Source organism: Pteronotus mesoamericanus, unplaced genomic scaffold (assembly GCF_021234165.1).
Source record: "Pteronotus mesoamericanus isolate MK-2021 breed Mesoamerican mustached bat unplaced genomic scaffold, CSHL_Meso_final contig_493, whole genome shotgun sequence".
NCBI lineage: Eukaryota > Metazoa > Chordata > Mammalia > Chiroptera > Mormoopidae > Pteronotus > Pteronotus mesoamericanus.
This window is the reverse complement of record NW_026555183.1, coordinates 921,139-948,599: the sequence shown is the minus strand read 5'-3', so window position 1 is coordinate 948,599 and position 27,461 is coordinate 921,139. Positions and strand designations below refer to the sequence as shown.

The 27,461-nt window shown below is 60.8% G+C and overlaps 1 protein-coding gene across 2 annotated transcripts; it reads right to left on the bottom strand.

Moving 5' to 3' along the window:
* Positions 1–1,948: 1,948 nt before the first annotated feature.
* Positions 1,949–27,461, bottom strand: FLNA (filamin A). 2 transcript variants are annotated; one of them, XM_054578166.1, is made up of 48 exons: positions 27,353–27,461; positions 23,843–24,330; positions 20,536–20,784; positions 20,319–20,416; positions 20,048–20,195; positions 19,447–19,565; positions 19,276–19,353; positions 19,022–19,184; positions 18,712–18,912; positions 18,021–18,158; positions 17,812–17,935; positions 17,566–17,702; positions 17,265–17,458; positions 17,002–17,115; positions 16,774–16,917; positions 15,917–16,040; positions 15,674–15,834; positions 15,498–15,588; positions 15,242–15,411; positions 14,862–14,979; positions 14,501–14,763; positions 13,688–14,285; positions 13,419–13,592; positions 13,176–13,338; positions 12,938–13,098; positions 12,674–12,844; positions 12,167–12,290; positions 11,918–12,074; positions 11,075–11,264; positions 10,896–10,919; positions 8,322–8,569; positions 8,121–8,216; positions 7,838–7,940; positions 7,609–7,749; positions 7,372–7,500; positions 7,001–7,174; positions 6,748–6,909; positions 6,450–6,653; positions 6,221–6,373; positions 5,989–6,111; positions 5,617–5,883; positions 5,351–5,488; positions 5,036–5,151; positions 4,371–4,503; positions 3,418–3,594; positions 3,039–3,257; positions 2,752–2,955; positions 1,949–2,420 (listed from the first exon to the last, which is right to left on the bottom strand). In XM_054578166.1, exons 2-48 carry the CDS (start codon positions 24,213–24,215, stop codon positions 2,233–2,235), a joined length of 7,944 nt encoding a protein of 2,647 aa, XP_054434141.1. In that variant the 5' UTR covers positions 24,216–24,330; positions 27,353–27,461; the 3' UTR covers positions 1,949–2,232. The 2 variants fall into 2 exon arrangements, with proteins under 2 accessions (XP_054434141.1, XP_054434142.1); XM_054578167.1 differs by lacking the exon at positions 10,896–10,919.

Genomic DNA, 27,461 nt, shown 5'->3' with positions numbered 1-27,461 from the left:
CCGGGTGGGCGGCCAGGCCTCCAAACCCAGTGTGTGAGCCTGGCCGATGGCCTGGGCCTCGCACCTCCCCGTGTCCCCGCAGCCAGGGCGTCCTCCGGGGCTTGCTCCGTGGGTCAGCCGGGTCCCGGGCCATTGGCCCGCAGCAGCACGGGGTCCTGGTGGGTGCTCTATTTCCTGGTACCCACCGCTGGTTCTGCCCTGGAGCCCCTCCCCTGGAGCCCCTCCCAGGGACGGCGCCCCAGTCTCACTCCCTTCTGCCCCGCGCCTGGGCGGGTCTCCGTCTCAGGCCTGGTGTGTCCTGTGGTCTGTCCACTGCGGCTGCCAGGGGCCTGTTCCCCCCAGTTGCACTGCCCATCCTCGTGGCTCCACATGTGCCACAGCTGCCTGGGCCTGAGGTGGTCTCCGGGGAGGGGACAGGGACTCCCGGTTAGCTCGGCTCAGCTCTGGGGCCTTCTCCGTGGGGGCCCTGCCAGGCAGGCATTTGGGAGAGCGAGGGAGGCAGGGCTGTCTCCTCCGGGAGGGGCCAGCCCAGGGAGGGCGCACGGGGCTCCGGGTGACTCCGGGAAGGGAGGGCGCTCCGTGCACGCAGCATCCTGGGTGCCCAGTGGGCCGAGGGGAGGACGGGGTGCCTTGGGGGAGCCCTTCTTTGCCCAGTGGCGCTGGCCTCTCTGGGCCTGGCTCTGCCTCCCCCTGCCCCCTCTCCAGCTGGGCAGCCTCTAGAAGCCTGCAGAGCGCACCTGCCTCGCTCCACGCCCAGCCATTGATGGCAGTGGGAGAGGGAAGTGGTGGGCCAGGGAGTTTCATTCAGCTGTGTCCTGAGCCCCTGGGGAGGACTGCAGACTGGCACCCAGAGCCTAGGGCAGCAGTCCAGCCCCAGGTGCAGTAACGGCAAAAATCCAGCGTCACTTCCCATTTCTGTGCCTGTTGACCCGCCATGCACTGTGGAGTGGTAGAATTGGGGAGGGTGGAGCCCCACCATGGGCTTGGGGAGCTGGCAGCTGGCTCCTGCCCGGTTCTCTCCATTCCGTCCCTGAGCTCACGTTCTTTATCATGGGCCAAGAAGCAACTGGCCTGGGCTCTGCAAAATGCTTCCAGAAGGCGCATGGCCAGCATGCCTATAGCTGGCCATTTGCGGAAGAGGCCTATAAGCTGATTCTTGGCTGGCTTTAGGGCCCTTCCCCTCGAGTTGGGGAAGAGGCCGTCTGTGCCCATGGCCGAGGTCTCTGAGCGGGCATTGGGAGACTCGGTTAGTTTTAGAGCGGGACATGTCGGGGGCGATGCACAGGGATGCAGAGGACAAGACACTTAAGTGAAGGGCTGAGATTGCCCCTGTGCACTGTTGGGAAGTGGGAGGGCAGGGCCAACTAGGGCTCCTGCGGTCAGGTGGGAGTGGGGCAAACTCTGCAGCTGGCTGGCAGTTCCTGGAATACGGCCACCTGCCTGCTGCACCTGCTGCGGAGCCTTGAGGCCCACAATCTGCCCCTTAGGGCAGAGAGCTTTGTGACAGTTCCTTATCCAAGGGATAGTGGCACATTTAAGATGTTTAGGAGATGGCCAGGTCCCGCTGGGATTTCAAGCCTGACTATCTGGTATTCCTGCCCAGCATTTTGCATCCTGCAGCCTGGTCATGGCTTGGCCTCTCCCTGGGATAACGTCTATTCCTGGTGTGGACTGGGACTAGTTTACCTGTGCTGGTGGTGCTACACACCCTTCGCCCTGCATTGATCTGAACCCAGGGAGGCAGAGGAGGTGAGTGCAGATGGGGCCTCCTGAGGTCAGGGGTGGGGGTCAGCTGGAGCGCCTAGGTGCCAGAGCAGTGGGCGGGGGCAGGCCTGGAGATCCAGCAGCCTGTGGCCTGGGCGCATACTTCTGCCTACCCTGTCGGTACCCTCGCAAAAAAGCTAGAGCCACTCTCAGGAGAATGAAAGCTGAACTTTATTCTTCTTGGCTAGGGAAGAGAACTAGCAGGTGGTCGTGCACAGGCCTCCCCACCCGTCACCCCTCCCACAACCAAAGAAGACAGGTGGAGCCGCCAATGGCTCCCTCTGCTCGCCTCTCTCCTTTGCCCAAGTGGAGGCAGGTGAGCGCAGGGCAGGGGTGGCTGCAGTGACAGGGCGGCCAGGGCTGGCCGGGGCTCCAGGGCTGAGGAGAGGAGGGGGGCTGCTTGGGAGGGGGGGTTGGGGGCTGGGGGACTTCTGGTCCTGGGAGTCGCCACTGGCACGGGCATAGAGCTCAGGGCACTAGGACACGGTAGGGACTGCCTGGGATATGCTCATCGCCCCACTTGACAACCAGTGTGTACTCCCCCTTGTCCTTGAGCAGGTAGGAGACACTGTAGAGCCGGCTGCCCACATGCTTCACCAGGATCTCCTCGCAGGGCGTCCGGGGGCCATGTACCCCAACTAGCAGCATGTTGTTGCCTGGCAGGGGAGGAGGGAAGGGGCCTCAGCGCCAGGTTCCACATCCCCTGTTTTTAGCTGTAACTACGCTGACCCCCTCCTCCTGTCCTGTATCCTCCCCTGCCCCTCTTGCCTGTTCCAGGGTGACAGCCCATTCATTCTGAAGAGCTACGAGCACCCCTGCCCCCACCCCAAGCCAGCACAGGAAAGTCCAGCTCCTTCAAGGTACTTTCCTGAAGGGTAGAGGACAGCGTAGGGAGGCCCGGACGGGAAGTGGCTCTGTAAGTGACAGCCATACCCCCAAAGGCATTCCCAACCCCTCAGCGCCCCTTCCTGCGTTCCAGGCACCCACCTGCTTTGCTGCAGTCCACTGTGAAGCTGCTCTTCTGGCCCACGTAGGCCTTGCTCAGCCCCAGGCCCTTGGCCAGCACCTTGCTGGCATCAGTGGGACCTGAGCCCGGGGTGCCATGCTGCGGGACACTGGCAGTCTTGGTCAAGGAGTCCACAAATACCGATGATGTCTCATGGAGGCTGTGGTTGCTGACAAGACGGGGACCTGCGGGGCAGAGCAGGTGGGGCTGAGGTAGCCGGAGCGCTGGGCACTGGGGTGCGCAGCAGCAGTGTTGGTACAAGGCTCACCTGTCACTTTGGCCTTGAAGGGGCTGCCCCCGATGTGGTAGGGGCCACCATATTTGATGGAGATGAGGTAGCTGCCAGGTACCATGGGGGTGTAGGTGACGCGGTAACCCTCAGGGCACTCTTGGCAATCCATCTTCACCTTGGAGGGCCCGTCGATGGTTACCGACAGGGCACCAGCGCCCGCATTGCTTGTGTTCACGATAAACTCAGCCGGGCTCCCTAGGGGCACAGGAGGTCACACAGAGCTGGTCTGGCCCATTTCCTACTCCAGTCCCCAATCCCACCCCAGAGAAGGCCCACTCCCGTGGGCCTCCTGTTGTCACTGAGACCTTAGCTAGCAGCTGTGTCCACTTAATGAAAGCTGCACCTGCTGACCTACCTGTGACGCCACCTTCCAGGCCAGCTCCATAGGCAGATACCAGGCCTGGGTCCCCTCCATGCCCAGGCTCCCCAACTCGGATCTTGAAGGGGCTTCCAGGGATGTGGGTGCCATTAAACTTGACATCGATCAGGTAGACGCCATTCTCCCGTGGGATGAAACGCACGGCATACTTATCTGAGGAGCAGAAGGGCATGCTGTGGACCGGGGATCCTTCCTCTAAAACTGACCAAGTGGCATCTGTGAGGAGCTTCCCTTGCCCACCAGTATGAATCGAGCAGGTCCATGCAGCTCACTCAGTTTCTTCCATGGACCGCGCTGGGCACTCACACCCCACAGCACAGATCTCTTAAAACCTGAGGGGTGAAGCTTCAGATGGCCGAGCAGCCTTTCGAGACTCATGTGGACTGAAATCTTTTACAACCAAGACACTGCCTCTTCAGAAAGGTTACCATGAGTGCCGTACTCCTAGTTACTGCATGTAACCAGGGCTCAGAGGCAGGCAGGAACGTGCTCGAGGTCCCACAGCTGGGAAGGAGCAGGACTAGGCCATGACACTAGTCCGACTTTGCCCAGCAGTAACTCTCACCCTTTCCCACCCTGGGTTGCCCCAGGACTGTTTGTAAGTGCCGTGCCCTGGCTACAGGGCCAGGCAGCCTCTCGGCTGGAGTGGAGGTCTCTCCTTCGGGAGACTGCATCATGCTGCCTGCAGAAGACTGTCTTCTTTCTAGTAGTCGTGGCTGCTGAGCCAGATTCCCAAGGGCATGAGTCACAAGCAGTGGCAGGGTTGCCTGGCTGAGGGAGCCCAGTTATGTGGGCCCTATCTCGGCTGCTTACAGAATCTGTACCTTCCTTTCGTACTCTCAGCCTGCTTCTAGCCAGCCGGGCAGGCCTGCTGCTCCCAGCAGGGCCAGGGCAGATGGCGGGGTGGCCGGGCAGGGACAGAGCCTCACCTTGGTCGATCTCTGTGACATAGCACTCTTCCAGGGCTCCAGAGGGGCTGTGCACCTTGGCATCGATCGCCCCCTTGGCGCCATTCAGGCTGACTGCAAAAGAGGCTGGCTGGTTGACCTTTAGCCCTGACTCCTGGAAGCACAGCAGACGTGGTTAGACAGGGCGGCCGGGGTGAGGGAGGGCAGGGCCCCAGAAGCAGGAGGCCCACAGGGTTGCACTTACCCATCTGGCGTCCAACTTGGTTTAAAGAGGGAGAGCCATTGATTCTTGAGGGGCAGCAAGCTACAGGCACACGCCACCGCCCCCAGACCCACGCGCTCTGCAATCACACATCTGGGCAACGTGAAGGGAGGGCAGCCCCACCCTGTGGCCAGCACTCAGCCCTTGCCGGCTGTCCCTCTTTAAACCTCAGCCCTGGTGCTCAAGGGGCACGGGCTTCTGTTCAAAGCCTTTAGACCTGAGACACGAGAAAAACTCCACACGGTGGGCAGGGGTGCTTCCTGCCAACCCCAAGCGTGGGCTGCACCCGGCCAGAGCAGAGGCCCGGAGCCCTGAGCTGGGCTGGGCGGGTCACTCGACACGGGGCCGAAGCCTGCTCTATGCAGCGGCTCTGGTCTGGCCGGGCCCAGGAGCCCCAGGTGGGCGGTTTCTCTCGGTGCCTCACCTGAAGACTAGAAACAGTAAGGCGGCGGGCGTCGCCAGACGGAGAAGCCACGGGCACCACGAAGGGGCTGTCGGGGATGTGTTCCTCGTTGAACTTGACTGAGACCTCGTAGTCACCTGGGCAGGAACACAGAAGGCGTGCTGGGAGGCCCCCACTTTCAGTGTTCTAGCCTCCAGCCTCCCCACAAACAAAACAGCCTGGGTGGCCCTGGGTCAAGGTGGAGGGTGGGAGCTGAGCAGGGCTGTCTGTGTAGACCCAGACCAACACCCCTCACCAAGGCATCGCCTCCCCTGACCCCAGCCAGGCCCTCCGTACCTGGCTCCTGGACCACATAGGCCACGCCACAGGAGCCATCCTTGCGGTCCTCAAAGGAGATCTCAGCCTTGCTGGGGCCTTCGACAGCAATGGCCAGGCCGCCAGCGCCAGCTTCCCTGGTCCAAATGCTGAATTCAGCTGTGGGAAAGCAGTGCGTCCTCATGGAGGGCCGTAACCCCTGGCCTCAGCCCGCTCCAAGCACAGCTGATCTTCCTCAACCCCCGCCCTGCCCAGGAGAGCAAGGACCTGGCAGAAAGCAGGCCTACCTGGCACTCCAGCTTCAGCCCTCTCCAGGCCAGGGCCCCCGGCACGGACCTTGTGGGCTCCCCCTTCCCCGAGGGGACCCACAGTGAACTGGAAGGGGCTCCCAGGCACGTGCTGGCCTTTGTACTTGACGCTGACTGTGTGCATGCCCATCTCAGCAGGCACGAAGCGGATGCAGTACGTATGGTTCTCCCCTTCCACAATCTCGGCTTCATGAGTCTTGCCTGATGGGCTGGTCACCTGGGCTGTCATGTCCTGGATGCTAATTTCTGGGGGTGGAGGAGAGTGTGGTGAGCAGGAGCTCCAGGGTCCCCTTCTGCCTGGGACCCCCAGGACCCCCCCAGGACCCCTCCCTGGCCCCCTATAGCTCCTACCAGGGATCTTTAGGCTGAGGTCACAATGACTGCCAACATTGGCCACTGAAGGGGCCCGTCGCCTGCGCGTGATACTCTCTTTCACCCGGCCCTCGCCTGTCACCTTCACAGAGAAGGGGCTGCCTGCAGGAAGAAAGCACAGCCCATATCCCACACAGGTTACATGCCGGCCCTGGAATACGATAAAGAAGGTCACTTGGCCACGGGAGAGATGCGTGTGTGCTGCACTCACCAGGCACGTGCTGGTCAGCGAACTTAATGTTAATGATGTAATTTCCAGGCTCCGTGGGGCAGTAGGTGACCCTGCACGTGCCGTCCTCCAGGTCCTCCGTGTTGATGTCTACCTTGCTGGGACCCTCAATGGATAAGCTGAGCCCGCCATAGCCTGTAGGAGAGACATCCCTGAGCCAGGAAGCCAAGCACAGGGGTCTCACCTTGGCTGGCAGGCCACCACCACTTACCAGCATCACGGGTGTCAATGATAAACTCTGCAGGCTCAAAGGTGTGGCCTTCGTGGAGGCCCTGGCCTGACACTCGCACCCGGCTGGCATCCCCGATCTCCGACTGGCTGATCATCACTGGGATGGGGCTGCTGGCCACATGCTGGCCGCTCTTCTTCACATGCACTAGGTGCTCCCCTGTCTCCTTAGGCACGAAGGAGATCCCTGGGCACAGAGTGGGGATGTCGGCCATAGAAAGACGTGCCCCCCCACCCCATCCTTCCTCCCTTCCGGAAGGCCCTACCCCTCGGCCTCTTACCCACATGGCCATTGCGCAGCCGCTTCAGCAGGCAGGGCTCTTCCCGGCCTGAGGGTGGCACCACAGTTGCTGTCAGCAGGCTGAGGTCCGTCTCCGAGATATTGATGGGGATGTCAGCAGCAGAGCCCACCTTCAGGTGGGACATGCGCATAGAGTCGTCGCCTGGCAGAGGACAGTCACTGAGTGTCCACGAACAGAGAGACTGCACCTACCCTGCCGCCTGTGTTCTGTCACTGTTCCTGGTGGCACCCACCTGTGACCCTGGCGGTGAAGGGGCTGCCTGGGATGTGCTGCTCGTTGTACTTCACTAGGATGCTGTAGTCGCCAGGCAGCACGGGCAGGTAGGAGACGCTACACGTCCCATCCTGATTGTCGGTGCAGCTGATTTCTGCTTTGGATGGGCCCTCAATGGCCAGGGACAAGCCCCCTGGAGAGAGTCGTGGATGAGGGTGGGAACTGTACCCAGGGACACTGTACCGATGAGGAAGAGCCCCAACAGGCAAGCAGAGGCCACAGCGGGAGAGCAGGGAGCCCCATTCGGGAGCGTCTCTCCTGCGTCCAGCTGTCCATAGGATGAGGACATCCCACGGCACACAGAAGATCAAGACTAGAGCTGCCACTCACCCTCTCCTGCATCCTTGGTGTTGACTGTGAAGACGGCGGGCTTGTTCACTACTCCGTGGGTGAGGCCAGGCCCATAGGCGGTGACATGGCCACAGTTGATGTAATCCACGTAGAACTGCAGGGGGCTTCCTGAGGGAGGAAGAGGGACCGTGTGGAACGGGGACCTTGTGTTGCCTCCAAGTCCTCCCCCAGCCCGAGGCCTCTGTGAGGCGGTGGCGGCATACAGTGGGGACACACCTGGGATGTGCATGTTGTCATAACGGATATCCATTTCGTGCAGGCCAGCTTCGCTGGGTGCGTAGCGCACAGTCACAGTGCCATCCTTGTTGTCGGTGATGGCTGGCTGCGCCACCTTGCCTGAGGGCATCCGCACCTCCCCTGTAGGGCAACGTGGCCGGGGTCAGGGCAGCCCATTGGCATACCCTGGCCTCTGTGGCTCCCCAAGCCCCTTCCTGCTCCCACTCACCAGTGATCTCGCCCTTCTTGATGGTGAAGGGGATGACAAGGTCGAAGGGCCTTAAGCTGGTCATATCCAGCCCATTGACGCCCACCATGGGTCTCTCCGGGGCCTGCAATGGAGACAGAGGGCCCAAGTAAGGGAACTGGTAGAGCTGAGGGAGTCCCAAGCAGAAGAATTTGGGGTCCCTCCTCACATGTGTCAGAATGGGGCCTCATGGGACACCCAGCTGGCCAGCCCCCACACGTCCCCCAGAGCTAGGCAAGCCGGAAGGAGGCAGGCCAGGCCATACCCAGGTCTGCTGGCCACCCTGCGCGTAGGTGTATGGTGGGGCCAGCTGCTGAGGCCGCAGTGGAGGCTGTGCCGTGGGCTGGTCCCCAGCCAGAGCCTGCAGAACAACACACAAGAGCTGGAGACTGTCATCCATTACAGAGGAACCCCCGAGAGACAGAACAGGTCCCGCCCAGACCCGTCATCCCCTGCCCATTCTAACCGTCACTTGGAAGGGGCTGTTGGGCACATGTTCACCGCCAAATCGCACACAGATGACATATTTGCCCGGCTGGGGGGCCGTGTAGAAGATGTCAAAGGTGCCATCCTCATTCTCTACCACGTCCACGTCCACCTCGGAGCCATCGGGTGTGCACACAGTGCAGGTAACCTTGCCTTTGCCTGCGGCCTTGGTGTCCACAGTGATCACCGTTTCCTCCCCAATCTGGATGGTGGGGCCGATGCCAGCACCTAGTGGGGCAGGGCAGGTCCCCAAAGGGGGAGCCAGTGCATGAGCTTGGCACTCAGGCCACTCCTATCTGCTTGCTGCCCGCCCAGGCCTTTTACTGCCACCACCAAGCACAGCCAGACCTTCCGCCCCTGCCCCCCAAGCTGGGACGGTGAGTAGTTTCTCAGAAGGCAGGAAAGGTTCCCTTGAGCCACCTCAAGCCAGGGAGTCCTGTTTTGGGGGTGTAGCCCCCATGTGGGAAAGGCCCAATGGGTGGCACCCAGGTACTTGGGAGGAAGGGCCGGCCTGGAGGCCCATGAGGCCGCTGCTGCCATCAGGGCACAAGCGTTTGTGGCCACCTCGCCTGCCAACTCAGCCTCAGTTGGTACCGTGGACTATGCTGACCAAGCCAGTGCTCTGGCTGGGCCCAACAGCTGCCTTTGCCCCTGTGGCCTGGCCCTGGCCCCCAGAGCTGTGTGCGGACGCGGTGAGGCGGAGTCCTGCTGCAGTGTGGGGAAAATGTGATATTTGCCTCCCCCACCCCAGGCCTGAAGGGGAAACTTGAGTTTCCTGACAACTGAGAATGCTTGCTCAACCGAAGGCTCATGGTGAGGGGTGGCCGGGCATGGCCTGGAGCAGGCAGGGAGCTGGGAGCAGGGAAGCAGGGAGGCAGCGGGGTTAGCACCCTAGCAGCACAGCGCACAGGCAGTGGCAGCACCCGGAGGGAAGGGGGACAGGAGGCCCAAGCCACAGCCACCGCCTCTAGGTTGCAAGGGCAGAGCAGCTGAGCAGCCTCCAGGGCCCCAGAGTGCCTGAGGAAAGGGGAGGGACAGTGACGTTAAGACCTGGGCTCAGCCGTGGAGGCTCAGGGGGTTGTAGGCTGTGAGGTCTTGAAGTAAGAGGTAGGCTAGCTCCTGCCAGGGAAGCCGCCAGGAGCACGGCACCTGCTCCAGGGCTATGTTCGAGGGGCTCCCCAGCCAGCCTGCCACTGAGCTCCCCGATGGCCGAGGGCTCCTGCTGCCCTCAGGCTCCATGCTGGCCTTCCCCAGCTCTCCTGAGCTCTAGACCTGGCCACCTGCTGCCCACTGCCCTGGGAGACCTCACCTCATACCCACTCACAGCTGTTCTCCCCGGCTGGGAACCTGAACCCACCATCTAGCTAGTGGTTTGGACCTCGACCTCACAGTTGCCCTCGAGTCCCACCTCTCCCACCCAGTCCATCATCAGGTCTTGGCTGTCCGATCCTCAAAGTATGCCCCCAACTTGGCACCCGCCTCAAGTCCGACTGCCACAAGCCTGGCTCAAGCTGCCCTTCTGGCTCGTCTAAAAGGGACTTCAGCCCCCTCACTGGGCTCTCTGCCTCTGTTCTGCACACAGTGGCCAGGTAAACTGAGACCACTCCCTCAATCAAGGCTTGACCCTGCCTCTGGTCCCAAAGGCCTTGTCCCCTGCCCTAGGCATACATGCCTATCATCTCAGATCCCAGGGCGTGCTCTCTACGGCAGATGAGCCCGGGCCGCAACATCCTAGCTACCCTAACTCTCATGCTGGCTGCTTTGCCCAAGCTCCAGGCCTGCAGCCTTCAGAGCCTCCTAAATAGTTGCTGCCTCTTATTGGTGTCCCTGGCTGGGGCTGGCTCTCCCCTGCCACGCCAGAGTAGGGGAACCTCCATGCCTGGTTGGGGACCCTCTGAATAACGTCACTGCTGGGGGAATGGGGTAGGGAAGAAGGCAGGGAGAGCGGGTGGGCCACTTAGTGCACTTTGGGGCTCTGAGGCTGGGCCAGGCCCCGCCATGCTGGCCGCCCAAGCAGTTGACGCTGGTGCTACTGCGCTACCAGCTAGCCCCACCCGCTCATGCAGGCTGCACCTCCCCCGGCCCGGGACGCAGAGGCCCCTGGGAGGTGGGGATGAGGGTCTGTGGATCTGGCCAGGGCTGGGATTTCCCGACTGTTGCGGGGAGACCCTTTGCCCCTTAGCCAATGCAGGAGCCCTTGACATGGAAGGAGAAGGCAAGAAGGGCCCACTGCCTGTCTCCAGGGTTTTCCTGGGGTGCCAAGATCCCCAGACCCCAGAGCCCCAGTGGGGTGCCTCTCAGGATGCACCTCACCCCAAAGCTCTCAGCTGCAACCCAACTTCTCAGACGGGGAAACAGAGGCCCAGAGAGGGGAAGGGCCGGAGCGCTCATGCTCAGCTCCGGAGGCCTCCCTGGGCCCTAACCCTCCAGCCCCCCCACTCTGTCCCTGCCAAGAGCTGCAGCTGGAACTGTCCTGGGAATCAGCATGGAAGAGGAAAGGAAGCTGCCCTCTGGGCAGGAGGGGCATTGGGAGTGGCCCCGGCAAGCAGCTTACCTAGCCCGTGACCTCCGATTGACACTGAGGTGAGAGGGCAGAGAGCAAGGAGAAAGGTCAGGTGAGTCACTCAAGGGGGCGGCCCCCACTCCCACACGCTGCCCCAAGCAGCGAGCCCTTGCACACAGGCACACCCAAGCCCCGTGCTGACAGCCGTGGCCGATGGCGGGCTGGCTCACCTGTGACCGTGCACTTGCTGGCATCCCCCGTGGGCACGGCACGGACACGGTACGGGGAGAAGGGGATCTCATCACCGCCATACTTGATAAGGATGGTGTAGCGGCCTGTCACATCTGGTACATAGGCCACCGTGTACGTGCCGTCATGGTTATCTTGAATATGTGTCTTCTTGGGCTTGCCTTCAGGGTCCTGTGTGGCAGAGCACGGGGGAGGGAGGTGGTTGGCCTGAGCCTACCCACGCCCAGAATGACCTCAGGCTCTCTCAAAGGAGCAAGTGTCAAGTGCTGCTGCTGCAGGGACAGCCTCCAAGTTACTCACCTGCCACGGCCCAAAACAGCTACTTGCATCCAGCACTATCCTTTACTTGTGAAGTCCCAAAATGCTCAATGCCCCCTACTTCCGCTTGACAACAGGCAGGGCCAGGGAGCTTGGCACTCATTCTGCTTTATCCCTACGAGTACCTCTCAGCTCCCATCCTCTGCCCCAGGGCCTGCCCCAGCACTAGGACAACCCTGGAAGACCTCAACGTCCTAATACCTATACCTGGCCCATGAGAATATTCTAAGTGGGCAAGCTGAGGAACTAAGAGCTTTGGTTTTGGTCATGTGCTCAAAGTCAGGAGTTAGCTAGCATGTTGATGGGGGAACCTGTGCCTATCATCGTCATCCTAGATGCCGGAGATCTGCCTGGTTGCCATGACTCCCAAGGGACACCTGTACTGCCCCAGCTGCATGCCCTGTACTGCACACGGTTCCAGTCTGAGCTCCTCTCTTCCCTCGCCTTCCCGGTGCCTGGAATGGCTGTCCAACAGGGCCAGGAAGCAGCCCAGGCAGCCAGCTCACCGTGATCTGGACAGCTAGCAGGCCTTCCCCTGCGTCCTTTGCGTCAATGGTGAACTCCACAGGCAGGCTGGCAGGCACGCCGGTGGTGTTGAGCCCAGGGCCACTGGCCTTCACCTTGCTGGCGTCGTGTGTAGGGAGCACCTTGACCTTGAAGGGGCTGTTTGTTGGGCCAGCATGTTGTGAGTGGTACGGGAAGGCTCTTGGTGCCCAGCCTTCTGCCCTCCACCCCAGCAGTAAGCTGCCTCTTACCTGCGGGGCACCTCCTCTTCCCCATACAGCACAGAGATGCTGTAGGACCCCTCACGGCTGGGCACATAGTTGACAGTCTGGGTGCCATCGGCGTTGTCCACTACATCCACCGGTTCCACCAGGCCTGGCCCCAGTCCCAAAAACAGAGCCTCAGGCCCCCCATACTGGATGGCCGGGGCTCAATCCTGCACTCAGCCCCAGCTCTAGGCCTGGACCTCACTTTGCACTCATCTGCCTTTCCAGGAATGGTCTTGAGCTTTTGTGACACCAGAAACTAATCTGAGTGCCATCTTGGACCCTGGCCCTCTCTCCTTGCTGCCACCATCTGCTCAGTGTCCAGGTCCTGTCTGTTCTAGCTCCTCCTGGTCCCATCGCACGAGGCTCCTCTATCAACTTCCTGCACACCCGCTCCAGTCTCTGCATGCTGGGCCTCCGCTCTCCTTCCCCTGCCCCTCAAAGAGGACTGCACCCTCTCAACCCCCCACTCCTAGGTGTGTGGACACTCACCTTTGGGTCCTTGCACTTTGACCTGTAGCGGGGCCACACCGGCCTTGCTTGTGTCTACCTGGAAGGACTGAGGGAGGTTGGCACGGACCATGCCTGGGCTCAGGCCAGGCCCAGAGCACTTGACCTTGGTCGCGTCTGTTACATCATGCACAGGGACCTTGAAAGGGCTCCCTGGGCAAGGGACAGAGGGATGGATTCTATGTGAGACAGAGTGGAAGGCAAGCACATGGTCCCAGTCCAGCCCCAGATGACCTGCCTCCTTACCTGGCACTTGGTGGCCGCCGTAGGTGACATTAAGGCTATAGGTGCCAGCCTCATAGGGGATGTACTCAACTGAGCAGCTGCCATCCTTGTTATCCATGCAGGACATCTTGGCCTCAGAGGGGCCCTCTACAGCCAGGCCTAGCCCCCCTGTGCCAGCTCCCCTGGTCCAAACAGAGAGTCAGTTATTCCTGGGGCTTCAAGGCCCACTGCGGCCCCTGCCTCCTGGGTGCTTGCTCACCTGGTCTCTACAGTAAACTTGTTGGGCTTGTTGGTGGTGCCACTTTGGATGCCTGGTCCGTGGACACGCACTCGGGAGGGGTCACAGCCCTCCGTCACAGGCACCTGGAAGGGGCTGCTGGGCACAGGGCTGCCATCGTAGGTCACGTCCACAGAGTGGAGTCCTGGAGGATGGCGGGCCAGGTAAGACGGAGCCCAGGCTGCCCAGCCATGTCCCACGTCCCTCAGGAGCCCCAGCACATACCCTCCTCGTAAGGCGTGTACTCCACTTTGTACGTGCCATCACCACAGTCCTGCACATAGGTCTCAGTCAGGTTGCCAGACGGATTGGCCACGCGAGCCTTGACATGTGGCCCTCCAGTTTTTGTCAGAGCCCGGGCATCCACACTGAACTCAGTGGTGGCCTCTCGGAAGACACCTGCAGGGGGGCAATGAGGAGGCGGCATGGGGCTCCAGGGGCTCTGGGGGCCCTAGTTGCCCCCACCCCCCTTGTCTCACAGTGGAGCCTCTCACCTTGGCCCTCGATCCCAGGCCCATAGCACTGGACACCCGAGGTGTCTACTGCAGGCTCCACCTGCAGCTTGCTGGGGAAGTTTGGCACAGGCTGGCCACCATATTTGATGGTGACGGTGTAGGCCCCGGGGCAAAGGGGGATGTAGGTGATGGTATGTGTGCCGTCGCCGTGGTCTTGTATATGCACCTCAGCCGGCAGCCCTGCCTCAGAGCGGATCTCGATGGTTAGCTCTGCACTGCCTGCACTTGAGCAGTCCACATGGAACTGGCCTGCCTCACCTGCGGTGGCCCGTTCCAGCCCAGGGCCTGAGCACTTGACCTTGGATGGGTCAAAGCAGGGAACCACGTGGGCCTTGAATGGGGAACCAGGGATGTGAGTGTCAGCGAAGAGGATGTTAATGTTGTAGTCCCCGGGCTCGGTAGGCACATAGGACACAGAGCACGTGCCATCCCCATTATCCAGGCACTCGAGCTGGGCCTCACAGGGGCCTTCCACTGTCAGGCCCAAGCCGCCTGTGCCAGCGCCCTTGGTGTCAATGGTGAAGCGGGCAGGGGAGCCTGCACTGCCTCCCTGCAGCCCCGGCCCAAACGCCTTCACCTGAGGGAAGAAGGGCAGGTCAGGAGCTGAAACCACACCACCTCCCTGGCCCTTGACCCAGACCCCCACTTCCATCTACCTCTTCTTACTCTGGCTTCCCTCCCCCACAAGACAGGGGCAAAAGAAGGCCTGGGCAAGGCCATGGTTCATAAGGACAAAAACAATAAAAGGTGAGGGTGTATCTGTAAGACAGGTGGCCCCCATACCTCAATTACCTTACTAGGCTTTGTGGGGGGCACCGCTTCCAGAGGAAAGGGGCTGCCAGGCACAGGCACACCATCGTAGGTCACCTCAACCTCATAGGACCCTTCCTCGCGGGGCACAAAGCGCACGACGCTGTTGTCAGCCCCCAGGCCTGGCTCCACCTTGCAGGGGACGGAGGCACCCGAGGGGCCCAGGATCTTGGATGCCACTTTGCCTTGGCCACCAGCACCCTTTGACTTGACCGTGAACTCCTGGTCTTTGCCAACGTCCACCTCTGTTGAGATGACAAAAGGAGGGAAAGAAGTGTGGCGCTTAGCCCAGGCAGCCCCCGGGGCATCCTCAGTGACTGTGACGAGGGCCCCACCTACTTACTCTCTCCCAGGCCGGACACCTTGATCTTGCTGAGGTCCAAGCTTGGAGACACCCCTACTGAGAAGGGGCTCTTAGGGATAGGATCCCCTCCGTAAGTGACGCTGACGCCCACCGGGCCCTAGGAGGGGTGCAGAAGGGCAGAGTCACAGGTCACGGCCCTGGTCTCCCCGGCTTCCCATTCGGGCATGGGAGGGTGGTCAGAGAAGCACTGGCTCTCCTCTTCCACCCCTGGCCTTCCACGCCCGCTGTCTCTCAGGTGTGAGAAAGGAGAGTGGGCAGGAAGCCTCCTGGAACAAACCGCCCAGGCCAGCGCTCAAGGAGGCCCATGGGCTTAGTGGGTGTAGCGAAGGGGCGCAGCTGCAGGCGGTTAAGGTAGCTACCTGCTGTACAGGAGTGTACTTGACTGTGTAGGTATTATCATGGTGGTCAATGATGTCCACGTCACGCACCGCATCCCCCTTGGCCAGCCCTGAGAACTGGACATCCAGCTTGCCTTTGCCGGCTGCTTTAGCATTGACCGTGAAGTGGGTGGGCTTGCCAAGCTCGACACCTGAGGAGACAAGGTGACCGTGTAGGGGTATCTTGCCCCAATCTCCCTTGAGATCCCCAACGTCTCCAGAGGGTGGTCATCCTTACCAGTGCGGCTGAGACCAGGGCCCTCGGCCTTCACCTTGCTGGCATCATGGGAGGGCTCCACCTTGACCCGGATGGGGCTGGTAGGTGTGGCCTGCCGTGAGTGGGAAGGGAGGACTAAGAGGAGAGCGGCACCCCAACACCCAGCAGTGTTAGGGGTGGGAAGCAGCAACACCTACCTGGTCAGCAAAGAGGACCATGATGGTATAGCTGCCAGCTCCACGGGGTGTGTACTTGACCGTGAAGGTGTCATTGTCGTTGCGAATGATGTCAAAGTCGATGTCGGCCTCAGTGGGGCCCACCACACCAGGGGCACACTTGATGCCGATGCTGACATCACCTGCAGCGGGGGAGGGAGCGGAGGCTGGGACCTCATATGAACGCCTCACCCACTTGCCCATCCACCTGAGGCAGGGCCTTACCCTGGCCAGCCTCCGTGCAGTCCACAGTGAAGTAGGTGGGCTCATGAGCCTTGAGCCCTGTCTTGGCCACCCCTGGGCCGTACACCTTGACCTTGTTTGGGTGGCTGCCGGCTCCCACATTCACCTGCGCAGGACAGGGGTAAGTGCAAGGACATGACCAGCCTGGAGAGGCAGGGGCTCCTTCATCCACTGCTGGCTGACACGCAAAATGGTGCAGCCACGTTAGGAAGTGGTCTGGTGGTTCCTCAAATGGTTAACCATAAAGTGACCACATGACGCAGCCACTTCACTCTCAGGTATCTGTCTACCCAGAGAAATGAGATCACTTGTCTGCACACTTGTACTCAAATGTTCATAGCGGCACTAGCCACAATAGCTAAAACATCAAAAAATACCAAAAGACCATCAACAAATAATGGGATAAAATGTGGTGTAATCCATACAGTGGACTATATCATTCAGCCATGAGAAGGCAGGAAGCACCAATTCATGCTACCATACGGAACCATAATGAAAACATTGCGGTGAGTGAAAGCAGCCAGACACAAAAGGCCAGGTACTGCATGATTCCATCTCTAGCAAATACCTAGAACAGGCAAGCCCACAGCCAGAAAGCAGACTAGTGGTTTTACTTAGGGCTCGGGGAGGGGGATATTGAGGGTAAAGGAGTTACTCTTTGGGATGATGAAAATGACCGAACTTCAACTGTTGGACTCAAAACTATCGAGCTGTACACTTGGAATGGGTGAGCTGCAGAAGATTCACGTTTTTGTGTAACAGAGCTAGATAAAAACAGAACAGGCGCCCTAGGGAGATGTGCTAAAGTACTGTTCAAGGCCTGCCGGGGGGCTGCTCACCCGGAAGGGGCTGTTCGGGATGCTAACGCCTCCCCAGGACACCATGGCTGTGTGCTTCACGGGCTTCCTGGGCACGTAGGAGCAGCTGTAAGTGCCATTGCCATTGTCCTTGACTGATGCCTCCACGGGGCAGCCTTCGTTGTCCTGGAAAGTAGGTGGCCAACTGCTGAGCGCCCAGATCTAGGCATCTGCCCACCCCCCACTTCACGCCATGGGTGAGCACCCCACCTGCACTTGCACCCGGAGAGGGGCCTTCCCGCCATGCTTAGCATCCACCGTGAACTCTGCTGGCTTATTGACGGCCACACCTGTCTTCTCCAATCCAGGGCCACGTGCCTTCACCTGACGAGAGGCCACCCAGATCTCAGGGGACCAAATACAGGCCACCAAGGATACAGAGTGGCAAGAACACACTGCTGGAGATACCAGCCCAGCCCCCAAGCAGAGGTAGGAGGAGGCCAAGACCAAGGCCAACAGCACGTGCCCTTTACCCTGTCTGGGTGGAAGTCCTGCGGGGCCTCCCGGATGTCAGCCATGAAGGGGCTGAGGCGGATGTCCTCACTGTTGCACAGCACATGCACAGCATACTCGCCAGCCTCCTGGGGCCAGTAGCGCACATCGCAGGAGCCATCGCCCTTGTCATCACATTCAATCTTGGCCTGTGATGGGCCCTCCACCGAGAAGCCTGACAATAGCCACCAACCCTGTCAGTGCCTTGGAGCTTGGCATGGAGGTGGGGTGTTGCTTGGCTACCCCTGTCCCCAGGCGCCCACACTGTAGCCTCCAACTTACCGAGGGTGCCTACGTCATCCCCAATAGCCTCCACTACGAAGTCCGCTGACTTGCCAACGACGCCACCCTCTAGCCCAGGACCCCAGGCCCGCACCTTCTGATTGCCACACTCGGTGCCCACCTTCACCTCGAAGGGACTGCAGAGAAAAAGCCACATAGAGGGGTATTGAGGGACACTGCCCTGGAGGGCTACCATCCAGAGCAGAGAGGCGGTTGTGCCACACAGGCACTCTGGCGGGGCCTCACCTGCGCCCGATGTTCTGGCCGCCCCACGTGATCGTGACAGTGTACGTCCCGGGAACCATCGGGTAGTACTCGAAGCCATAAACACCATCCCCCAGGTCCTTCTGTTTCACGCGCTCCTCACCCTCTGCCAGAGACAAAGGAGGGCCTCAGGCCTGCCCAGCAACAGCCCCAAGGCTGCCACTGCCCACCTTAGATGCAGGCCAACTTACTTGGACCCTTCACAATAACCTTCAGCTCCCCGCTGCCTGCGCCCTTCGTGTACACCTTGAAGTCAGCAGTCTCCTTCACCCGCACGCCCTTGGGCTGGAGGCCCCGGCCAACAGCACGACAGGCACCCGGGTTACATGCTATGGGCAGAGGGTCCACTAAGCTACTGGGAGCTGGCATTGGTCAATCCCTCCCTAGTTTCCCACAGGGCTGGGCCATCAGGATGGGGGTGGGGGCCCTCAGACCTTGGCCCCAGAGGATAGTGAGGGACATGCAAGAAAAAAAAAAACGGAAAGGGACCATGCCCCCAGGATCAGTGGCCCGGAGCAGGATGGGATGGGCCTCCTCCCAACTGCTCCACACCATCCTCCACCCCTTCCCAGCCCTCCCCTCCCAGGGGAAGACAGATTCAAGTACCGTGGACCCTGTGGGCAGAGCAGAGAGCAGCAGGTTTCTAGACAGCTGGAGCAAGTTCTTCCGAAGGTGAAAGCGTGAAGAGAGAGAGAGAGATGGAGAGGGCGAGAGAAGCAAGAAGAAGGGCCCCAGCAGGGGACGAAACAGAGCTCACCCGGACAGTGGAAGCACAGAGACCCAGGGTGCCAGGGTGGAGAGGGCTGGAGTGGGACCGTCTGGCTGACCCTCCCATGGGAGGTCCCAGCAAGGGAGAGGGGGAGGGCTGCCAGGACCGCCTACCTTGGCCAACAGTAACAGTGTAGGGGCTTCGAGGGATGGGCACACCAGCGAAGGTGACGTGCACTGTGTGGACACCCTCCATGGTGGGCTGGTAGCTGCAGCGATACGTGCTGTCACCCCTGGCCTCCAGCTGAGGCTCTACAGTGCCCTTCTGTCCTGCAGGGTCTTGGATCATGACCTCCACCTCACCCGAGCCAGCTCCTGCCACAAAGCACCAGATTAGCTCCCGGAGCCTCCAGGCCGCTCCCAGGCCCCTGGGACTCTCCCCGCCCTCCCCCCAGACCTGACTGCCTTAGCAGCGTCTCCTTACCTGCTGTAAAGATCTCAAAGTAGGTGGTCTTGTTGGCAATGTTGCCGCTGGGCTCCAGGCCAGGGCCCTGGGCAGTCACTTTGCTGGCATCGCCCTGGGACTTGTCCACATACACTTCAAAGGGGCTCTTGGCAATATGCTGGCCGGCAAAGAGCACAGTGACCTGTGTCCGGGAAAGGCAGACTGTGAGAGTGGGGTTGGGGCCATGCGGCCACTGTCCCTGCCACCAGCCTCCCCATGGGCTGAGGGCTCACCTTGTGAGTCCCCGTCACCTCGGGGACATACCAGACAGAGAAGGTACGGTTCTTGTCGTTATTGGCAGTCACTTTTGCCTGCGGTAGGAAGGAGCCCATGAGCATTTGCTAGGAGTGGCCCCTCCAAACGGAGGCATCACAGCGCTCTTCCCTGCCAGCACACGGTCCTACCTCCTCCTGGTGCCCAGCAGGGTCCTCCACGTATACCAGCACCTCTCCCTGGCCAGCACTTCTGGTCTCCACAGTAAACTCCGCCCGCTTCTTCACCATATTGCCTGTGGGCTCGATGCCTGCCAAGAGAAAATGAGAAAGGCATGGGCTGCCCGAAAGGGCCGCTGCCTTACCCTTCCACCCTGTCACCCTTCAGCAGCATTGCCTTCTGAGGGCTCAGCATCCCTCCTTCTTGCTGTACCTGCGAGAAACGTGCGGAACTGGGCGATTCAGTTCAGCATGAACTCTGGTGCACAGGGCCCAGCCTTGGGCCCCAGCTGCAGTTTTGCTGTGAGACAAGCCAGAGCCTGTTTTCTGGAACGCCCACATGGGACTGCCTGGGCCCCTGCCTCTGCGTGACACCCTGACTGGGTCCTTCCTTCCTGAACATGCTGCACCTTGGGCAGACGGCTAGTCACCAGTGGCCAGTTTTGACCAACCCTGACCCTTAGGGGGCATTTGATAACCCAGCTCTCATGTGTCTGAAGGCTCCCAGGGACCTCCAAGTTTAGAAAGGACACTGTCCTGCACGGAGGTCAGTGCACAGGCCTGGCTCCCTCACCTGGCCCGTAGGCTCGGGCTTTCTTTGGGTTCAGTTTGGGCCTCAGGGGAGCTCCTGGCTTCAGCTTGGCCTTGGGGAACTGGGACAGGTAGGTCATGACGGAGTGTTCATCCACATTGGGGTCCACGATCTCCTCGGGGGTGATCACCTGTCACAGGCAGAAGACAGGAGCCATTTGGCCTCCAGGCCTCAGGTTCCTGGGATGTGACACACCTCTCTGCACTTGGGAGTATGGCCCCTGGCAGCCCTGGGCACCCAGACAGAGTTGTACCTGAGGGATGCCCAGCCAGTCATCGGCCTGCTGCATGGCCTCCCGTGCATTGTTCACAGGCTTGCTGGCGTCCCAGGAGTCCCAGTCAGGACACAGGCCTGCGGTACAAGGAAGGCTGAGTATGGGGAACCACTGGACACCCTTGCAGGCCGTATCCAGTCTTACTCACAGACAGCCCCAGCCCCAGCCCCTTGCCCTCTACTCCCACACTCCTCACCCGGGGCACAGCTATCAACAAGGGCACCCAGGGCCCTGCCACTCTGCCAGTCTCGACTAAAGTTGGTGATGGGCAGCTGCGGCAGCTTGTTCTGGATCCAGCCCAGGAGCCTCTGCTTGGGCGTTTGCTTCTTGGCTTCTTCATCCTCCTCCTCATCCCACATGGGCATGGAAATGGAGTAGTGCAGAATCAGGGTCCAGATGAGGCCCAAGATCAGCTTCAGGTTCCCATCCACAATGGCCTTGCTGTCTGTGAGGAAGAAGAGTGGCAGTGTTGGGCAGCAGGGGGCTGACGCAAGTGTCTGTGTGCACATACACATGTGGACACACAGGGTGTCAGGTGACTCCCAGGTGATGGGGAGTGTGGCAGCACAGGGGACCCCAGGGAGGGAGAGACCCCCGGTGGGGTAGGGCGGACCCTTTCTGCCCAGGACCCCTAGGGGGTCTAGGTCATTTCACAGGTGGAGACTCCTGCGGGGAGATGAGACACCTATAAACATAGGCTGACAGTACAGCTCAATGAGGGGGTGTTGCCAGAAGCCCTGGGGCACCAGAAGGACGACTGAGGACAACTACAGGCTGCAGACAGGGCCAGGGGAGGCCTCTGGGGTGAGCAGGGTGAGTGCTTTGCAGCAGCCCAAGCAGGGGTCCATTGCCCATCTCCAGGGGTCTCCGGGGAACAGGCAGGAGGAACAGCCCAGCCGCAGTGGGCCTGTATGCCAGGCCTCTGACCTGGTGCTGGAAGGGGCGGGGCGGGGCTGGGGCTGAGGAAGAGGAAGAGGAAGGCCGGTGGGTGGGGCAGTTGAGAAATACAACTGCTGCCCCAGGGTGGGTAGTATGAGACAAGGGAAGTGGAGGTGTTGGGCAAGTACCCTTTGAGTGGAGGGTGTCCTCCCACCCTCCACAGAGCTCAGCTGGGAATCAGACAGCAGTCCTGGCACAGGGGAGGGGCTAGGAGTCTAACGGAACCACCAGTTGGGCTGAATGGCCCTGACTCAGTGGCACCCAGCAAGATGACCTACCAGCCAGGATGACCAGCAGGACACATTCCGGGGGGCCCCCTTCACCCAGCCCCAGGAGGAGGGCAGAGTCACTGAGGCTGGGTTGGCACCCAGGGCCCAGCCTGAGAACTGGGGTGGCAGAGGCCACGGGCGGGGTCCGAGTCCCGCTGCCTCAGCAGAGCCCAACCGGCTGTTGCCTGCCTTCCTTGCCACCTAACGGGCCGCTGGGCTTCGGGCGGGTGGCCACCAAGCTAACCACAAGGGAAGTGGTTAGGGCGGGCACCCTGCACCCCGTCGCCATAGGAACCCCTCTAGGCTCAGGGCCCCACCCAAGGCCCTTCTGGGTCTTAGCCTCAAGGGGTGGGGGGCTGGGAGCGGGGCTCAGAAAAAGGTCAAGCTTACTTAGAGCTTGTCTTTGAAATCCCTGCTGTGTCTTCACCCTACCCCCAATCAAGAGAAAATACTTGTCTAGTGAGTTAACTTGGGGGTAGGGAGAAGGGAATGGATGCCACCAAAAGGGTGATCAATGGCAGGTGGCCTCTGAATCCAGTGGAGAGCACCTTGAGGACCAGCTGAACCACTTAAAGCAGGGTGGCCTCTCTGTCCCTGGACTGGGGTTGTTCAGGGTCCTGCACCACTGCCTTGCACTGTCCCCAAATGGTGGGAAGGTGGAAGAGGGGGCTTCAGGGTAGGGGTGACTAGAAGGTTCAGAAGAGACTAAGGGCAGAGGACCAGCCATGGCTTCCCACTCGACCCCCATCCCCACGGTCCTGAATCCAGCAAAAGAGCCCTAAGGGGTCCTGAGGCTTGTTGTGACCCCCGAGGGGACACACAAGGCCAAGCTCATCAGCCCCGGTGGGTCGGACTGGGCCTGCCCCCTGGTCCATAGGAGGCAGGCCTAGGCCCTCCCCATCCCCCTCACAAAAGAGAGAGGGAAGGACCCCGCAGGGTTGGGAAGACTGGCTGGTTGGATGGCTCCGCCCCATCCCACCCCCTTTCCCCAGTCCCTGGGCCAGCCTGCCCCCTCCCTCCCCTAATCACTGCTGCTTTCCAACATTTTTTTGCCTTATATGGCAAAGCTCTGGGAACTAGGCCTGCTCCAGCCAGCTCAAAAGAGAAGGGAGGAGGGAGGAGGAGACCCCCCCAGACAGCTGGGGTGTGGCCCGCCTCCCCACATCCGGTTGCCCCCCCACCCAAGGCTCAGAGATGACTCAGCTTGGCTAGACAGGGGCTGGGACTGGGGGGTGGGCCTCAGCCTCCACAGGCATTCCAAAGAAAAGAGGTGAGGCCCTTAAGACCTGCCCTCTGAGTGGTTGGAGGCACCTGAATCTTGGTCTCTCACTTTTCCCAGGCTCAGCATGGACCATGCCAGGGCCAGGGGGACAACTGAAAGGCCCCTTCTCTCTCTGTTGTACATTCCCAAGTCACCAGTTCTGGTGCCTGTCCCTGAGCGGGTTCCATCTTGAGAACCAGGGATGCTGCAGTAGGCCAAGGTCAATGCCAGCATCACCAGTCCAGTGAACGGACACTGGGCTGGCAGTGAGCCCAGCATATGCTGGAGTACCTCCCAACCAACTCCTGCACTGTAGAGGCAGAAAAGCAAGTCCTACATGGAAGCAAGAGTTTGGCCCAAGATCAACAGTAACTCAGTGTCTCAGTAGCCTATAACCTAGCTCCACTCACTGGCTGACACCCAGATTCATCTCAGGTGCTGTTTTGCTAGCCATGCTCTTCTCTGGCCTCCTAAGTTCCCTGGGGGAAATCTACACAGAGGGTTGGAGCCATCTCCAGGGGGGTGGGCATCTTCCAGGGCCAGAAAAAGCCGAAAGCCTTAAACAATGGAACCCACAAGCTCCAACTCCCTTGTTTAGGAATCACAGGGGCACCTGAAAGCCAGAAGGACCTCTGCAAACTGCTGTAGAGGACGTCCCCCTGCACAGGGATGGGGTGCTGGGCGCAGGGCCAGAGCCTGGCCAGTGCCCACCCTCCAGGCCCTATCCCACAGCAATCGAAGTAGCGGGGGCGCGGCCTGCAGAGGATGTGAGCTCAGCCTGGGCGCGGGCCAGCCGGGGCGCAGCAGGCGGGGGCGCGCGTAGCGGTCCGCACAGCAGCCTGGCCGGCCTGCCAGCGCGCCTTTGTTCTCGAGGCCTGCGTGGAGCTGGGCGGCCGGGCCCACCCCCTACCCCGAAAAGCACAGCGACTCTGGGGGGTGGGGGTAGCTGGGAGGGTCTAGCCAGGGGAGATGGGAAGACGCGCGGAGCCCCCGCCCTCGCCCTCCCGGTGCCACGGGGCTGCATGCGCCCTCACCGATGGACACGAGCTTGATGCTCTCGCGGTCCAGGAACTCGAGCGCCACCGATACATTCTCGAGCTGCATCTGGCGGAACGTGGGCCTTTGATTGTGCTTGCGGTGCATCTTCTTCTGGCTGAGCACCTCGAGCAGTGCGATAAGCCGCAGCCCATCACTCAGGTCCGTCTGCAGGTTGGCGATACGCTTGCTCACGCATTTGAGGTGCTCGTTGCACCAGCGCGTGAAAGTGTTCTGCTGGATCTTCTTCCATGGCGCATCCTCCGCCAGGTCCTTCTCGGTGGCCGGCATCTCGGCGTCTCGCGCGTCGGTACCGCCACCCGGAGCCGCGCCCGCTGCGCTCTGGCCCGCTCGGGAGTGGGAGCTACTCATTTTGAGGCGCGAGGAGCCGAGGGGCGGTGCTGCAGCCAAGGCGAGGGGACGGCCCTTTAATTAAAGTCGCAGGCACTCCAGCGAGCAAGAGGAGATGCAGAAAGCCGAGGTTGCGCTGTGGAGAGAGCGAGCCCTTTAAATGCGGGCGGGGGCGGGGCGGGGGCGGGCCCACAACGGGGCGTGGTCGATGGGTGGGGCTTCAGAGTCAGCCCACCCCACCACGCCTCGCCCTTTGGAATGCCCCCCCAAAGCCCCCCGCCCGGGCCATTTTGAGCCGGGCCACCCCCCCTGCTCCAAGGAGGTATCGTTGGACCCCAAATGGGGGCAAGGATGTACTCAAGGCCCATAGCCTCAATCCAGCACTGCAGGAAATGCTGCAGCGCAGAAAGGCTGAGCAGCGTCTGGCCCTGGACCACTTGTCTCCAGCGAGCATGCCATACAAGGGACTTTCCTACCCCATGGCCCCTGTTGGGGGTAGCGCGGCAAGCCCTCCCTGAGTCATGTGGGCTCCGCCCTTCCAGCCACCCACCCCCAGCCCAACCCTGACCCCGCTCCCTCCCACTTCCGGCACCCTCAGCCGCACCCTGTCCAGTGCCCTGGAAGCAGGGTGAAGAGGCCTAAGGGTGAGCTCTTGGGGAGCACGGGTCCTGGGCCAGGTGCTGCTACACAGAGCTAGGACCCTACACTGCCCCACAGACCCTCTGCCCTAGGCCAGTCATTCCGCTCTGCAACGCTCTGGTCTCTGCACCTGCGACGATAGGCCCTCACCGCTTCCCTCCCTCTCTGCTCCACCCTGGAGGAAATGGGGCACTGGGCCAGGAGGCTGCCAGCACTCTAGGAGCAAGCGGTCTTGGAAGGGGCCAGGCGTGCCAATGGGCGCTGGCAGAGGGCACTGTGTGATGTGTGCACAGACAGCCTAGTGTCTACCTGGGGTTGCTGCCCACCTGGGGCACTGGTGGTTTGCTCTCCTGCCTGAATGGCTCCTGAGCCCAGTGTGACCCAGGAGGTGGCCAAGCAGGGGAGCAGGGGGCCCTTCCAGACCCAGAGTGGCCTGCTCAGGGCTTCCAATAAGGCTTGGCAGGCTCTGAGCGGGCTTCAGTGCCGTGGCAGTGCAGCACACCCACCGGGACAGGGGATCCAAGGACTGAGGGGGCAAACCACAGAAGGCTGCCAAGGCCTATTGAGGAGCCTGGACTGTGTCCCCAGGACAATGAGGAATTATAGTATTTGCTCAAAATTAATTTTCTAGTACATAACTCTGGAGACAGTGAGGAGACTACCGTGTGGAGCTGGAGACCAGCGAGAGGCCTGTTGGAGACACTCACTGCCACCTTTGTCAGTCAGGAGAAGCTAGCCTACCTATGGCTTCATCCCCAGTGTGTGCTTATTCCTCCCAGCCCTGTGTACCTCCCCTTTCCAGGATGTTCCCTTCTTTAGGTCTCTGTCCCTCCTTGCTTAATTCTTTGAGCTGCAGAATAGCCTTAAGTTATCTGCTAAAGTGCGACAGGAGGCCCTGGTTCAGCCACCATGTCATGTCCAAATATGGTTGACTCTTGCATGACTAAAGTCTGCATTACCCACGGTGGGACCCTGGTCACAGCTGGCATCTTCCCTGCCCGCCAGCATGCTCAGTTAGGGGTTACCTGTCACCCCACTGGTTTTCCTCACCAGTGGTGGTGGTAGGGATTCCAAATGGCATTTTCCTATCTGAGGCCAACCTCCTGTGTACTCTCCCCTCTCCTGACCACTTTCAACCATATCTGCACAAAACTCCATACTACAGTGTCTTGGGAACTGGAGTGGAGGTGGGAGAGCGAGCTGTGAAGGGGGAACCCAGAGGGACCCCTCCCTTCCTGGCACCATTTCCGATAGGCTGAGTTGTCCTTCTGTTCCCCTTGCCCCACTGGAAATCAAGTTCCCAAAGACAGCATTGCATCAAGGATTGATTTTCTTTTCACTAAGTGCTATCCAACTGGGATATGTGTGATCATTCAGAGAGTAGGGAAACTGAGTCAGAGTAACTGATCAAACTGATCAGCAGTCAACTCTACTAGAAAAGTAGACAGAAGCTAGGTGTCCTGGCTTCCAGCCCTAGGCTTTCCCTATTTGGGGGAGACAGGCACAGGGGTGTAGAGGGTTCTTGTCCCTAGGGGACATAGTATCACCACCAGATGGCGCCCCATCCCAAAGCCCCCAGATGAGGCAATCTTTGGAAGCCTAAATCCAGCTCTTTCATATTTTCCCTTATTTGGAGTAGATTCTTGGGTATTAGACACACCCCGCCCCCACCCCAACGCCGGCCCTCAGACCCCTGGCCAGGCCCTCTCGCAGGGGTGCTTCGGCTGCCAGGTGCTGCAGGTGAAAGCACTCATTTCCTGAGTTCCCACTTTGACCATTAAGTCTGGAGCATGTGCAGGTGGGCCTGCCAGCCCACTTCAGCTACTTTTCTTGGACCTGGGAACCTGGGCACACTGCTGCTTACATCCTGGCTGGCAGTGAACATCCAGCTCAGAGCCAACCTAGGGCAGGGCCCAGGGCCCCCAACCCAGGAACCTGGCCTTTCTGAGAAGATTCTGCTTTCTGTACCTGGCTAAAGCCCTGCCCTGGCCCCCATGGAGTGCAGCAGTTCCAGAACCAGCTCCCCTGTGCCCAAGGCAGCTGGTGTCCTGAGGATTGGTGCCAGTGAATAACCCGCTGTTGCCCTCCCAGGGAGCACACTGGCTTCGAAGTGTCCTTCCATGTGGTCACGCACCTTCAGCCCACACTATTTCCTGCTCTTGGGGCCATCCTTCCCAGTTACGTGGTGACCAGCTCAGGGCCCTCCACACGAGCCCATATCCTGCCAGACGCTCCGATACCCTCTTTCTCAGGGACCCCCACGGCCTTGGGCCCCCACACTCCTGGGTACAGACACAGCTTCGCGGGTACACTAAGAAAGGCAACCTCTGGGTAACGCACTCCCAGGATCAGGGGGCGCCTCCACAGCGCTCACGCACCTCAGCTGCACTTGGCTTGGTGTTGGGTGCCAGCCGGCGCCTGCGTTCTCAGGGTTCCTCCGCTCGCCTTCGCCACCCCCACCCCAGTCCGCGAGCAGCGCGGTGACCATCCCGAGCGGAGCCCCGCGGCAGAGGCCTCACCTGCTGTCCCTGCGGGCGGCCCGCAACCGCAGGGTGGCGCCCGGCTTTCCTTCGCGCCCGCGCCCGGCGCCTCGGGGCTCCGCTGGCGTCCGCTGTGCGCCGCGCGCCT